The sequence below is a fragment of the Stigmatopora argus genome, chromosome 12 (assembly GCF_051989625.1).
Source record: "Stigmatopora argus isolate UIUO_Sarg chromosome 12, RoL_Sarg_1.0, whole genome shotgun sequence".
Lineage (NCBI taxonomy): Eukaryota > Metazoa > Chordata > Actinopteri > Syngnathiformes > Syngnathidae > Stigmatopora > Stigmatopora argus.
In genome coordinates, this window is record NC_135398.1 from 7,473,025 (window position 1) to 7,486,521 (window position 13,497).

The 13,497-nt window shown below is 38.6% G+C and overlaps 1 protein-coding gene across 1 annotated transcript; it reads left to right on the top strand.

The window, feature by feature from the left end:
- The first annotated feature begins 1,851 nt into the window (after nt 1-1,851).
- dmbx1a (diencephalon/mesencephalon homeobox 1a) lies at nt 1,852-10,509 on the top strand. Its single transcript, XM_077614837.1, has 5 exons — nt 1,852-1,960; nt 4,764-4,918; nt 5,535-5,713; nt 6,801-7,170; nt 7,999-10,509. Exons 2-5 carry the CDS (start codon nt 4,765-4,767, stop codon nt 8,433-8,435), a joined length of 1,140 nt encoding a protein of 379 aa, XP_077470963.1. The 5' UTR covers nt 1,852-1,960; nt 4,764; the 3' UTR covers nt 8,436-10,509.
- Nucleotides 10,510-13,497: the final 2,988 nt, after the last annotated feature.

Below are 13,497 nucleotides of genomic sequence, written 5' to 3' on the forward strand. Positions count from 1 at the left end.
ATGAACTTTGAGTGAAAATCGATTATAAAAATCGTCAATATCATTAAATATAAATACACTGTAAAAAAAATTCTATTCCAATCAAGTTTTTTTTTCCTAATATTGATCAAATGATATATATGAGTCATTAACAATGGGTTTTAATCCCAAAATAATTTTCATTGATTTAAATCATTGTTTATTTCTGTATTTGATGAACTATATATTTTTTAAAATATATTAAGGGGCAATGTCCTTTAAATTAGATTTGAACACATCCCAAATTCCACATTAAATGCCTGTTGTTCCCATAATAAACCAGACAACTTGATAAAGAAAATCTCTAAAACCTCCATTAAAAAATATATATTTTAAATCACCCATGCAAAGAGAGTAGCTTTATTCCCTAAAAAATCTATTTCAATTCTCATGGCTATGTAAATGCATTCTTCTAATCCACAAAATAATCTAAAATGATTGTTTGAAATGACCTGATACATTTTCCAAATGGAAAACCTAGCACCAGACTAATTGTTCTCCCATGCCATCGTCACTTTTGCCTTTTTCAGAGAATGTCTCCGCAAGCAAATATGCAAGCCTCTACATTAAAAGGCTACTTTGCGCTGCCCTTAATTCCCAACCTAAACGGTTTTGCTCCGGGAGAAGAAATCCCCCCTCATGCCCCCCCAAAAAAGAAGAAGAAGAAGAAGAAAAAAAGCCTTCAAGAAGAGAAGGGCATTATTGCCGTAATCCTCTTACCCGCAGTCATTTTAAGACAGGGGTTTTTGGCGGCTGAGGTGGCGTCTCGTCTTCCCTCTCCCATCCCAAATCCTTCCAGGAGACTCGCTCGCTCTCCAACGCAGCCAGTGCAAGTGCAACAAAATCGCCCATCGCTGCTTCCTTCTCATCACCAAAAAGTACATTTGAATGAGGGAAAAAAATGGCTAATATATTGCTAATTTAACCCCTTAACGCCTGAATTTGCAATGGACAAATTTTGGAGGAATAGCTAGTAAAATAGTATTCCTACAAAAATAATATAGAAAGTGAAATTGAGAAAATACAGCTAAAAATGAGACAACCCTTAAAAAAATGAAGCCATGAAAAGATGAAAATAAATACATGTAAAAAAAAAAAAAAAGTCATTCTTTCATTTTCCGTACCACTTTTCCTCACATGGGTGGTGGGGGTGTTGGAGGCAGCCAATTGCAGGGAAATAATTATATATTAAAATTATTGTTTAGAAAAATGTATTTTTCTGATTTAAATTTTTAAAAATGGCAGGATTAAAGGGGGAAGTTTCCTAAAGTAAATAAATTCCTCCTTTTATTTTTATTTTTCATGGCTTTAGTATATATATATATATATATATATATATATATATATATATATATATATATATATATATATATATATATATATATATATATATATATGTATTATATATAAATAAATATATATAGTGAAAAATATATAGGAAAATAGGAAATACATAATTATGTATTGATTAATATATATATATATATATATATATATATATATATATATATATATATATATATTAATCAATACATAATTATGTATTTTCTATTTTTGTTTAATTAACCATTGTTAAATGAAAATGTGGGCAGAGAGGTCAATTTGATCGCTGCCATTGACGGCTATAGACGTCCAATCTATTCAACCAGTTCAAAAAAATTGCCGTTGCTGGCCACCAATGGCAGGCGGTTTAACAAAGTAAGCAAAAAAAAAAAGAAAACAATTATGCCTTTGCAAAATGATTCCAAGTTGCACATGGATTGACGTCTCGAGTGGCCAATCACAAAGCAGGAGGCTCCTTTATAAAAATCCCTCCTCCTTCCAGAGCCACACGCAGAGAGCTCGCGCCCAGTGTGGACTTGAGACAAGATAAGACACGCACGCAACACTTTGCGTGGAAAAAGACTTCCGCTGTGACAGACAGCTGACTCGCATTAAAAAGGTAAGCGAACAGCATCGCATTTGGCCATTTTACCTCGAGTTACGAACTTCCTCGAAGACTTGGTTTGTTTTCAAAGTCCGACGTCACTTTCCGAACAGCGGCGGGGTTTAATTGCGAAAAACGGGTTCCTGTTTGCGACGCGTGTTTTTGGCAAATATGAGGGAAATTGATTTAATAGAAAACGGCAACTAAAGGTGCTAGAATCACGTGATTCGTTTCAGACAATTGACGAGATGTTTATTTTAAATTAGGAGGGCAAAACAAAAATATTGACATATGCATGCATCATTGCAGAGAATTATTTTTTTTAATAATTATCTATGTATGGTGATATTTAGGATCTTAACTGTATAATTTCGATCCAACCAATGTAGTGTGATGTTTTCAAATGACCGTTTTTAATGATAATTCACTAAGAAAATGCACTTTAAAAAATACGTCGGACCAAAGTCCCTCATGCAGATTAAAAAATACATGAGAATAAATGTTCAGTAAAATTGAAGTTAAAGCCCTGATTAATTTAAATCAAATAATATATATTTAGTCAATTACATTGGAATAGTATTAAAGTATGATGTTTATTCGATTGCAAAAAGATTTTCATATGACTGCCATTTGTATTTCCTTCCATAAAACAATTTAGTCAAAAATTTTAATGTCGGTTTCTAATTCAAATGAAACAGTATTTTTTAAAATGACGTTTGAAAATAATTTGCCGATTTTTAAGGTGAAAAAATATTTGAAATTGACACATTATTCGCCTGTTTGCCTTTTTCGTTTTCCTTAAATAAATGTGTTTTATTAAATGGTATATAGTTTATATATTTCAAATAGCAAGGTCCTAAAAGGCCTGATTCAATTTAAAATCTAAAGAACGAAGGATTATTCAACTGTACAACATTCAAATCCTAAACAACTTTTCTATTCCTGTTTTAAATATGACGTCACATTCAAATCCAACTTAAAATACCGAGATGAACTTATTGCCTGCCATCAACGCCTATAGACGTCCGACCTCTTTTCTCACAGCTCAAATAGATCGGACGTCCATCACCGTCCATGGCATCCAATAGGTGGTCCCGGCCCCGTGCGACCGTGGCGAGCCCCTAACAGCTTGTCCGAGCCCCCAGGGCTGCACGCCGCTATCAAATTCCATTTGTCCTCATTTATCCGGATCAAAAGCCTTGCAAAACTGTACATGCCAATTTCCATAATGACAATTTGCTAATCGAAGCATCGAGGACCCCCCGCAGCAACGAACATATGAGTGGTCAAAAGCCATCCAAAAAAAGAGTATGTCCGTTCGAATCCCAGAATTTACACAATACAGTCACCCAAAGTACATTTTAAATAGTAAAAAGGCCCGTGCATGTGTCAGCATTGATGATAAATGGGGGCCCTTTTGCAGTCGAAACCTATTTGCACTTCCATTAGACGGGGAGCCAAATGGGGATCAACGTGCATATTTTTACCCGCAGAGAAGCCATACATCTCCGCCAAAACGTTGCCCGGGGGCGATGGGATAAGAGGCCGCCAGAGAGGAGAGACGAGGAGGGGTGGGGGGCTTGCATGGGATACTTGCGGGGGCACTCAAATCAAATACTTGAGGGAGGAAAGTAAATGTTTAGCCAAGCACCTTCTGTCCCGACGAATTAAACTACTCCCCGCTGGCATTTGATCACATTCATCATCATGTAGTCTGCACGGAAGTTCCACAACAATAAAATAATTCGGATGACTTATATTATTTATGAGGGTGTGTATATTGCCGTTTTAAAAAACTATTACTATATTAGGAATTATTACTATTAGGTAAAATGTGGAATTAGAAAAAACATGACAAAATATACAGCACTTTGATAATAAATCTATTTTTAGATGAATTTATGAAGCTGTTCATATGCAATCATTGGGTAAAAATTGCTTTGACAAAATGTGTTTTTATTTTTTTTAGATTTTATGTGAAATATATACGTGTGTAAGTGTAAATGAGGAAATTATGTTTTAAAAATGCAAATATGTACAAGGGCTGCATCGAAATTTCGTTTTTTATAAATTATGTATTATAATAAATAAAACAAATATTACTCATTTAATTAAAAACTCGGTAAACATACATGAAAGATACACTATACATAATCGAATAACTATTTCCACACTAATTTACACGTTAATCTAGATGACTAAACCAAATGTATCGAATAATTTCAATTTTTAAAAGGTTGCATTTGCTTTAGATACTAAAAAAAAATGCACTTTTTCGTATGACACTCTCCAAAGATGAAAAGTGTGAAGGAAAAGAACGACCCAAAACGAAAAAGATAACAAATCTGACTGAAATATTTGACCATGTGTGGGGCCCCCTCCTGCCACTCCTCCCCTCCTATTAATACTCCTATTAATACATATCTAATCGTGCCCTCAAGCAGCCCATCTAACACTGAATGGCGACTCCAAAGCAGAATGAAGCATCTGCCCACAACCATTCATACAACGACCTCAAAGGCGTCACCATAGCAAATCATTTTAAAATTTAGAAATTAATCAACGCCTTTTTAAAGCAAATCTTTTCAATAGGGATTTGGCTTCCAGGGGGATCCCATTCATGAATAAGGCATCCGTCACGGTTCATTACGGCAACGAGTGGTAATTGCCCCCAATTAAAACCCCTTTGTATAATTAATGGAACGAGCAGAGCGATAATTGGATGTTAATGGATAACTCGTTCGACATGAACACGCGGGTGGGCTTCCCGAGATGTCATGAAGTCGCAAAAATATGTATTTTTCCCCCACCAATCCAGAATGCAGCACTACGGCGTGAACGGCTACTCGTTGCACGCCATGAACTCCCTGAGCGCCATGTACAACCTCCACCAGCAGGCGGCGCAACAGGCCCAGCACGCGCCCGACTACAGGCCCTCCGTGCACGCGCTCACCTTGGCGGAGAGACTCGCTGGTAATTGAGTACACGATGTATAAAGATGTTGTGCAGAATGCATATATGCATATGCATATATATATGCATATATATATATATATATATATATATATATATATATACACACGCGGTTGAACTCCATTGCTGCCATGGACGGCAGTAGACGTCCAATCCATTTAACTGGAAATGGCCAAAAATCAGCAGAAAGCAACCAACACAGCCCAGAAATCAATAGGAAAGAATCCAAAATTTTACACAAGGTGACCTCTCACTACCCTAAAATGACAACAATATAGATCCAATTCACTTAAACTGGCATCTTTCAGTGCCGCTAACGGCGCTAGGTGTCCGATCCTGGGAGCGGTGAATGAATGATTGGTCAGCGAGTTAACTTTTCGGGCCAAAAATAAACGTGTCCTCGCCCACGTGAGATCTAGTTGGCATGACGATGGCCCACGAAGCAAACTAAGTTTGAGTGTACATTAACTCCTTGGTCGCCATTGACGGCGATAGCTGTCCAACCCATTTGGAACGGGATTGGCCCACTGACACTGTCAGAGGCAGTGAAGCAGTCTGCGTAGGTGCGCAATAAAAGTCGCCGTGTTTTGTCTTTCCAACGGCTGCGCATTTCAAGACATCATCCTGGAGGCTCGTTACGGCTCGCAACATCGCAAACAGCGCCGGAGCCGCACGGCCTTCACCGCCCAGCAGCTGGAGGCCCTGGAGAAGACCTTCCAGAAGACGCACTACCCCGACGTGGTGATGCGCGAGCGGCTGGCCATGTGCACTAACCTACCCGAGGCTCGCGTGCAGGTAGGCCCGTAAAACATACTTCCTTGAGTAAAGTGTACGCAAAGTCACTACTTTTTGCACTTGCATTGTTTGCAAACCAATATGACGATGAATTTTGAAACAAGAAATGCTGCATAGGTATTACACAAATACAGGCGGTATCTATTGATGAATAGAGATTTAAAAAAAGACTAAATTTGGACACTCAGCGCCCCAAGAATAGAAAAAAGGAATTATTAAAATTTGTTTTTATCCCATGAGTTTTCCTGTTTCACATTTACCGGTAAAATGAAATATTAAATAAAATGAATATGATGGATTTTTTTTCCCACAATTCAGTTCCAAACTATTTTTAAGAAATTAATTTTATGCCACGTTTACAATTGATATTTGATGTTTCCAGTAACTTAGACGTCATGTATTGTTTCAGGCAGTGCTAATATTATATTGGAACTTTTTCATAAATAAAATAATAATAAGTGGAGCTAACTTAAGAAGTTCATTTAAAGTTTTAAAACGTTAGCGGTAGGTCCTACATATGAATTTATTGAAATGTGTGTTCATAAAAATGTAAATACACAACTTATTTTTAGCCTATTTTTCGCTCATTTAAACGCTTTCACTTTAAACACTTTCATAGAACCACAAGCACTACAACTACAACCCCACACAAACAAACAATTTAACAGATGGTGACATTTCATGAGCACAATGACTTAGAATATCCATGACTTGATGTTAGAATACCCCTTTTTGTCAAACAACATACTGTATATATAATGCATTGTGTATTTGTTAAATGTGAATGGCGATCAGGCATTCAAAAATTTGAACTGGGGTAGAAAAAAAGATGAATTCCTTACATTCTAATTCATATTTTAAGGTTTAACCGGGGCAACTGATACCACAAACTCTCACAAGTCAATAAATCAATCCTAACTAAATGTATAAAACCATCAGACTAAACTAGACTGCAATCATTGATTCAATTCTAGCTGTAAATTACATTTAAAAAAAGATCTGAAACTTTTCTATCTTAGTAATCAAAACCAGTACTCACCCCTCATTTGTAGTTCATCTCTCATGGCTTTTTTTGTTGTTGTTTTAGGTTTGGTTCAAGAACCGCAGGGCCAAGTTTCGTAAGAAGCAACGCAGCCTCCAAAAAGAGCAGCTGCAGAAACAAAAGGAAACGAGCGCTGAAGGGGGAGCCGAGAAGGAGGCCGACACCAACGTCCTCCCGGACCCCCGCTTACCTCCGTGCACCTCCGCTTCCCCGGAGACGGAAGGGCCGTCCGTCCCGCCGCCGGACGCCGAACTCAACGTCACGTCGGCCGAGCAGTCCGCCGGCGAGTCTGCGGCGGAAGATAACGGCACGGATAAGGAGGATGACAGAAAATGTCTGCGAGAGGAGATGCAAAATGAGAGAGAGGGGACACCGGCAGATGTTTCTTCACCCTGCAGACTCAGCCCCAAACCAGGTGGGAACATGTGATTGTAATCATCTTGCAGAGGGCTACTTTCAAAATAAGGTCACATTTATTCTCAGCCAATCAAGGCTGACTTTAATTGTACCGCATTCGCGTCCGATGCAAACGGTGTACCTCAATAATTGAATGACAATACGATATTGATTCTTTGTTTTTAACCAAGTGTTCGATTTTTCGGCTTTTCAAAATCTACAGTTGATTACATTTCACATAAAGCATCTAAAATACAAAATAAATGTTGTTTGCTGAGGAAATCCAGACATTTGAATGAAAACCATTTTTTGTTTTTTTAATAAACAAAACGACATATCTAAAAGATGATTTTTGCAGTGTATCAATTCAGATCAGATGCTCACCCAAATAGAATTTGATCTCATTGGAGATCATCGCATATTTTTAACGTTGGGTTAGAAAACACGCTTTAGGCAGTCAAAGGGTTCATCTTGCCATGTATCAGACATAAAAACAAGGTCGATTTTCTTAGGCTTGCGCTCAATCCCCCGAATTCCAAAATGAACCCAATTTGAAAACAATAATAATCAAGTGAATAAAACACCAAGTTATTTTTTCTTGATCTGATAAAACTAAGGCAAGAACAATGCCTATTTTCTTCACCAATTTCGTCATAAGCAGTTTCTGGGTATGATGACAATTAGGCTTTTGTCGAGTCAATGATGATCACAAAGCCCATGTCCGATTATTATTATTATTAGGCGAACCCAAACAAACTCAAACAACTAAAGTGGACCTCAATTTTCCGACGTGAAATCCGATTTTAAAAGCGTTCCCCCAATAACTGTCCACCCTCCCCTTTTCCAGACTCACCTCTGGTGTCTCCATCGGCGACTCCCTCGTCATCGAGCGGCGGCGGCGGGGGCGGCGCCCTCTCCCAGAACCACTCGTACTCGTCGTCCCCCCTGAGCTTGTTCCGCCTGCAGGAGCAGTTCCGCCAGCACATGGCCGCCACCAACAACCTGGTGCACTACCCGGCCTTCGACCTGGCCGCCCCCTCTTCGCTGCCCTACCTGGGCATGAACGTCAACATGCCCCCGGCGCCGCTGGGCGCCTTGCCGTGCCAGTCTTACTACCAGTCCCTGTCCCACCACGCCCAGCAGGTGTGGAACAGCCCGCTCCTGCAGGCCTCGGCGGCGTCCGGATTGAGCAACCACAACAGCAAGACCACCAGCATCGAGAACCTGCGGCTGAGGGCCAAACAGCACGCCGCCTCCTTGGGATTGGACACCTTGTCTAATTGAGAGCTTTCCGGTCCACGGGAGCTTCGTCGTGTGTCCGAAGCGGCATTCCCGGTGGAAAGTGAAAACCAACGAGGGAGCGGCGACCACTCTTGCTTGGAACTCGAGGTGGAAAAATCTGGAGGGAAGAATATCAGAAGGAAAGACACATTTTAAGAAAGTGAAGGCGAAAGACGATGACGGGGGATGTTTACAAGAACAATGTGAATTATGAGGCACTTTTGAGGGATCGAGAGCAGCGGAGCCCTACACATGACATGGATGACGACAGTTTTTAAAGACAAAAAAAGCTGGGGTTTAAAAATTGGACAAATGATTATGAAGGAGTTTTTGGATGCAGAATCTAAAATCTCAGTTTTTCTCTATCAGGTCAATTTTTTTTCTTTACTGTTTTTCAGTATTTGTCTGTTAACGCACGAATAGCATTTGCATTTCATCGTGTCAATATTAGATTGAAAAAATAAACATGCAAATGAATTTCTTTTTAGAAAAAAGGAAATGATGTAATAGAGAAAAAAACCTAATGTTTGCGATTACTCGCTCAGAAATGAGTTAGGAGCAACTTTCAGACCTGACTCAACAAATACTGTATTAGCCAATTTTTTACTGGATTGATTTTTAGTCAGGAAAAATCAATTGTGGCCACATAATACTAATTTTTGATTAAACATATAAAGACGTCTGTGATAATTTGTGATGACAAAATACTATTGTGTGGCCACAAACAAACATTCTAATGGATTTGATAGTTACATTTTTTAAAATAAATAAACTACATTTTTGGCCGCAGAACATGGACAATACTAACATGTGGCTACAAAAAACTAATTTGCCATCGTTACAGAAAGAATACAAGTACAAAATAGTCATTTGTGGTGATATATCAATGATTAATGTCCCAATCAGTTCCTCAGTACCAGTTTCAGCTATTTATGAAGTATTGGATTTGGTGACAAGATCCGATTGGATCCAAGACTGTGTTTTCTGTACCATGGTTCTTTTTTGACAACTATAAATCGAAACCGCAAAGCAAATATGTGGGACTAATCCTCTTTAAAAACTAACGATAGTAACCAAGGATTGTGTAATATTTGTCAACAGACCATTCTAATTTGTCATTTACTACTTGCATTATTTTGACTGGTCTATCAGATCGGCAAAAAATATCTTGAAACCCTGATATCAAGCGAGAAACAACATTTTCCTCAAGAGATGCTATCTTATTTTGTTGCCAAAATGTAGTATTTTGTGTGCACAGGTTAGCATTTTGCTGTTTTTAACTACTGTTTGTTGTAGTCCGAGTTAAATTTCCCCGCCATACCATGTGTAGGACTCTATAAATGGAACTGTTGCAAAGGTACGCAACACATGCTGTATGTGAGATGTGAAATCATGTCATATTGTCCTCAACGGACACAAATAGTGACTAATTTATCAGTTTAATGGTCGGTGTTATGCCACTTTGTACAAAGACTGGCTTGATAATGACTCCGTGATTTCAAGGATTCTATTCGGAGAGCATTTTAATTACATTTGGCCCGAGGGCGTGCGAAATAATGAACGCGGCTACCGGTTAAATCGCGATTGACGTCCATTGCATTTGCACTGAGATCAAATGGATTGGACCTTTTATTGCCGTCAATTCATTCAATTAAAAGAGGAACTACGCTGCTCTTAAGTGAAAGCACTTCTGACAATTTATTGGAAATAGTCACCAGATTAGAAAAGGGAAAAAAACATGCACATTATTTTAAATATAAAATTTAAATGTTTACGAATAAGGTAATATTAAAGTATTCTACTGTTGTATAGTTAAGGATTTTAGCTGTGAGAATGTATTTACTCATTCTATTCCTCTTAGATGATTTTTTTTTTCTTTTTCTGCTTCTACTATTTGAGTTGAGCTGTTTCACTCTGGTTGTCTGCCCTTTTGTCTTTGTCCACAAATTGGTCCAGTGATTTGTGATGAGTAGACCATGATATAAAATGTACAGAATATGTTTCCTTTCCTCTCCCCGAAAAGTAGACGTAGTGTTGTCGTCAAATATGTACAAATAAAAAAACTGCTTGAAACTGTGGATAATGAAAAGTTGCTTGCTTTACATTTTTCTCACTTCAAATCAAATAAAAATCTTGAACCAAAATTAAATAAAGTAAAAAAAAGTTATAGAAACAAACAACCTTGTAGCTGAAGGCCAAAACAAAGTGAAGAATGACAATAATTCCGATTTTCGGGTCCCTTGCAGAAAAAGAGGGGTGACCAAGAAATTCATTAACACGGGGGAAGATGCCCCCCACAACAAATAATTGACAGAGGCAGGCGCAAAAGGGAATTATTAAAAAAATGAGCAATATAATCTGCAAAATAAAAAAGTGCTAAGCCCTCCCCAATGAATTAGCAGGCCATTATCCTGAAGAATGACGGCCTGGGGCAGTGATTATGCTGCTATTATATCTTTAACAGCATGGTTTGTCAAAACGCACACACAACCACACACACATAAAGACAGCTTCTCTTTTCCACTAAGAGTTTCCACAAAAAAAATGTTCATAGTTGACCATTTCTTTTTGCAACGAGTCAAGTTAAATGAATGCTTTTCAAAAAAATGAACGAGCAAATTTAGACAATTTGGAGATCATGTATTAATCGAATAATCAATTAGTTTATTTATCACGATGGCATACTCCACTCGAAAGGGAAGAAAAAAAATCAGTCCTCATTGTGTTTAAACAAAAAAAAAAAACACTAAATAAACGGGCTGACCAGATTAGCAGCATAACACATCACCCTGACCTTGTGTTGTTTCATGCCAAAAATCCACATACTTAAAAATAAATAAATCATCCAAGGGCATCCTGAATGCACCAATGATATAATAGCAGAGTGAAATGTCCTTGTTATCCACAGCCTGTCCGGGTACAAGGCGCAATTTTCTCCCACGAGGCCCGAGACCAGTTAAGGTAACATAATACTGGAGTCCTGAGTGTTCTCAAACACATCATATACACACACGCCCGAGGGCTGAACAGGGATTGCTAGATTGTACTGCTGCAGGGTCAAGTGCCCTTGATGCTGGATCAGACTGCTTATTTTCACCATTAAAGCTACACACACACACACAAAAAAAACTTGTTCGCCATTTCAGTGGACACACCCAACAAGGACTAGTTTTGATTGACACATTTTACAAAAAGCTCAGTTTTGTTCAGAATACAGACAAAAGAATCCAAAATCAGCTCATAAAAGGACCTGTACTTAATATTGATGGCATGAATTTCTAATGAGTGAGAATACAATTGATGATGAGCAATTGTTAACTGATTCAACGTCATTGATAGCGCTAGCCGTCCAATCCATTCATTTGTTTGTAACAAAAATTGCCCTCAAGGGTTAAAATGACAACATTTTCCTTGTCAATCACCGATATTCGAAAAGCATGCACGTTTAATATTCCAATCAAAGAGTCATACACTATGAAACAACATGTTTTAACTGCACACGCAGTAGTTCTTTCTAAAGTATAATTGAAACGACAAAAACTTTGCTTTCGGGGAGGACAAGACTGGTTATATTTTTGGCGATCGACCAATTACTGATGCAAAATAAATAAACAAAATAAATCATGAAATTGGCCCCACCTATCCATCAGTGTACCTTTTTGTAGCCAAAAACTTTTTATTGCATTCTCATGTTTTGTTGTGTTTTTTTTAGTGTGAAACAAACTGGAGGTTTAGTTTCCTTTAAAAAAGATTAGGGCAAGATGCCGTTTGGAGTGTTTCTTTAAAAAAAAAAAACATAAAAAGGACAAGAACAAAATGGAAGAACTGGAAATAGTGTAATTTTTCACAAAGATTGAGTTGTATGACTTCAATAAAAAGTCACCAAGTCTGTTTGTATTTTCAAGCCCTGCAGCTGCGCTCCCAGTTTTGCCCCACCTTGGAAGTTCCTGCAAGCGCTTTTGCAAGAGAGCTTTGATGTGTGTCTGGCCAATGGACACTATTAGAAGGATTTCCCGGGGCCTGACAGCTCAGATAATATGCTGCGAAATAGCCATGCCAGTGGGCTAAAAGAATGCTGGAAACAGGATTAGGATCATTTTCTGGCAGACCTTGTCACCTTCTCAATTGACCCAGGTTTTGTTCCTTTCTCGCCGTACTTAAAACCTTTAAGAGAACCATGGAGAAGGGTGGGTGGGGCGCTCAAAGAGAGACGCTGAGGGGATGGTACACTGTGATTTTTGCATGGGGAGGTAGACTCTCGGGGGTTTCTGTTTGTAGCAGCGCACCAATGGTGCTTGGCTGTACACACTTGCATGTGTGTGTGTGTGTATTGTGACCACACTATGGTTTCAGTTTTTTTCTTTTGAAACTTTTGATGATGTGGCGTTTTCGTTCATTTTCCTGAACTTCACACTGAACATTTTTGGTGTGATTGCAACACACCTGTACAGATCACTTTATTTTTGGCATTAAAAAACGTCTTACTGGCCGCCATTGTTGATGTCTGAGCATCCACAGGCACTTTAAGTGAGTAGGAAATCTATCGTTGTCAATGGCAGGTATATTTTTAATCACTTCCTTGCCATTTTTAGGGTGCTCACAGCTCACTTCTGGTTAATTTTGGATCATTTCCAATTGATTTCGAGGGACTTTCCAGGATGCTTCTTGTTCGTTTGTGGGTTCCTGCTGATTTTGGGGCATTTCCAGGTGACTTAATGTTGATTCCAGGGCATTTTAAGGTTCCTTAGCAACTCATTGGCTGCGTTTGAAACAAGGTTAAAGCCATTCCATACATCTTTTTAATAGGTGGCGTATGCAGGCCTTCACACAGTGAGTGAGTCAACCTCACAGCGGCTCATTGGCCAATTCAATAAAGTGGAGACAGGCGGAATAGCCCGCTAACTGATCTCTAACAGTCTGTCGTCTCCTGAGTGTTAAAACATGTAAATTTATGGAAGGGCCCGTCGGAAGCACATATATTTACAATATGTTTAGGTAATCACAAGCGATGTGAACAGGCACTGGAGGCCCCGGAGATGAAAGCAGTCAATACAAAAATACTTTT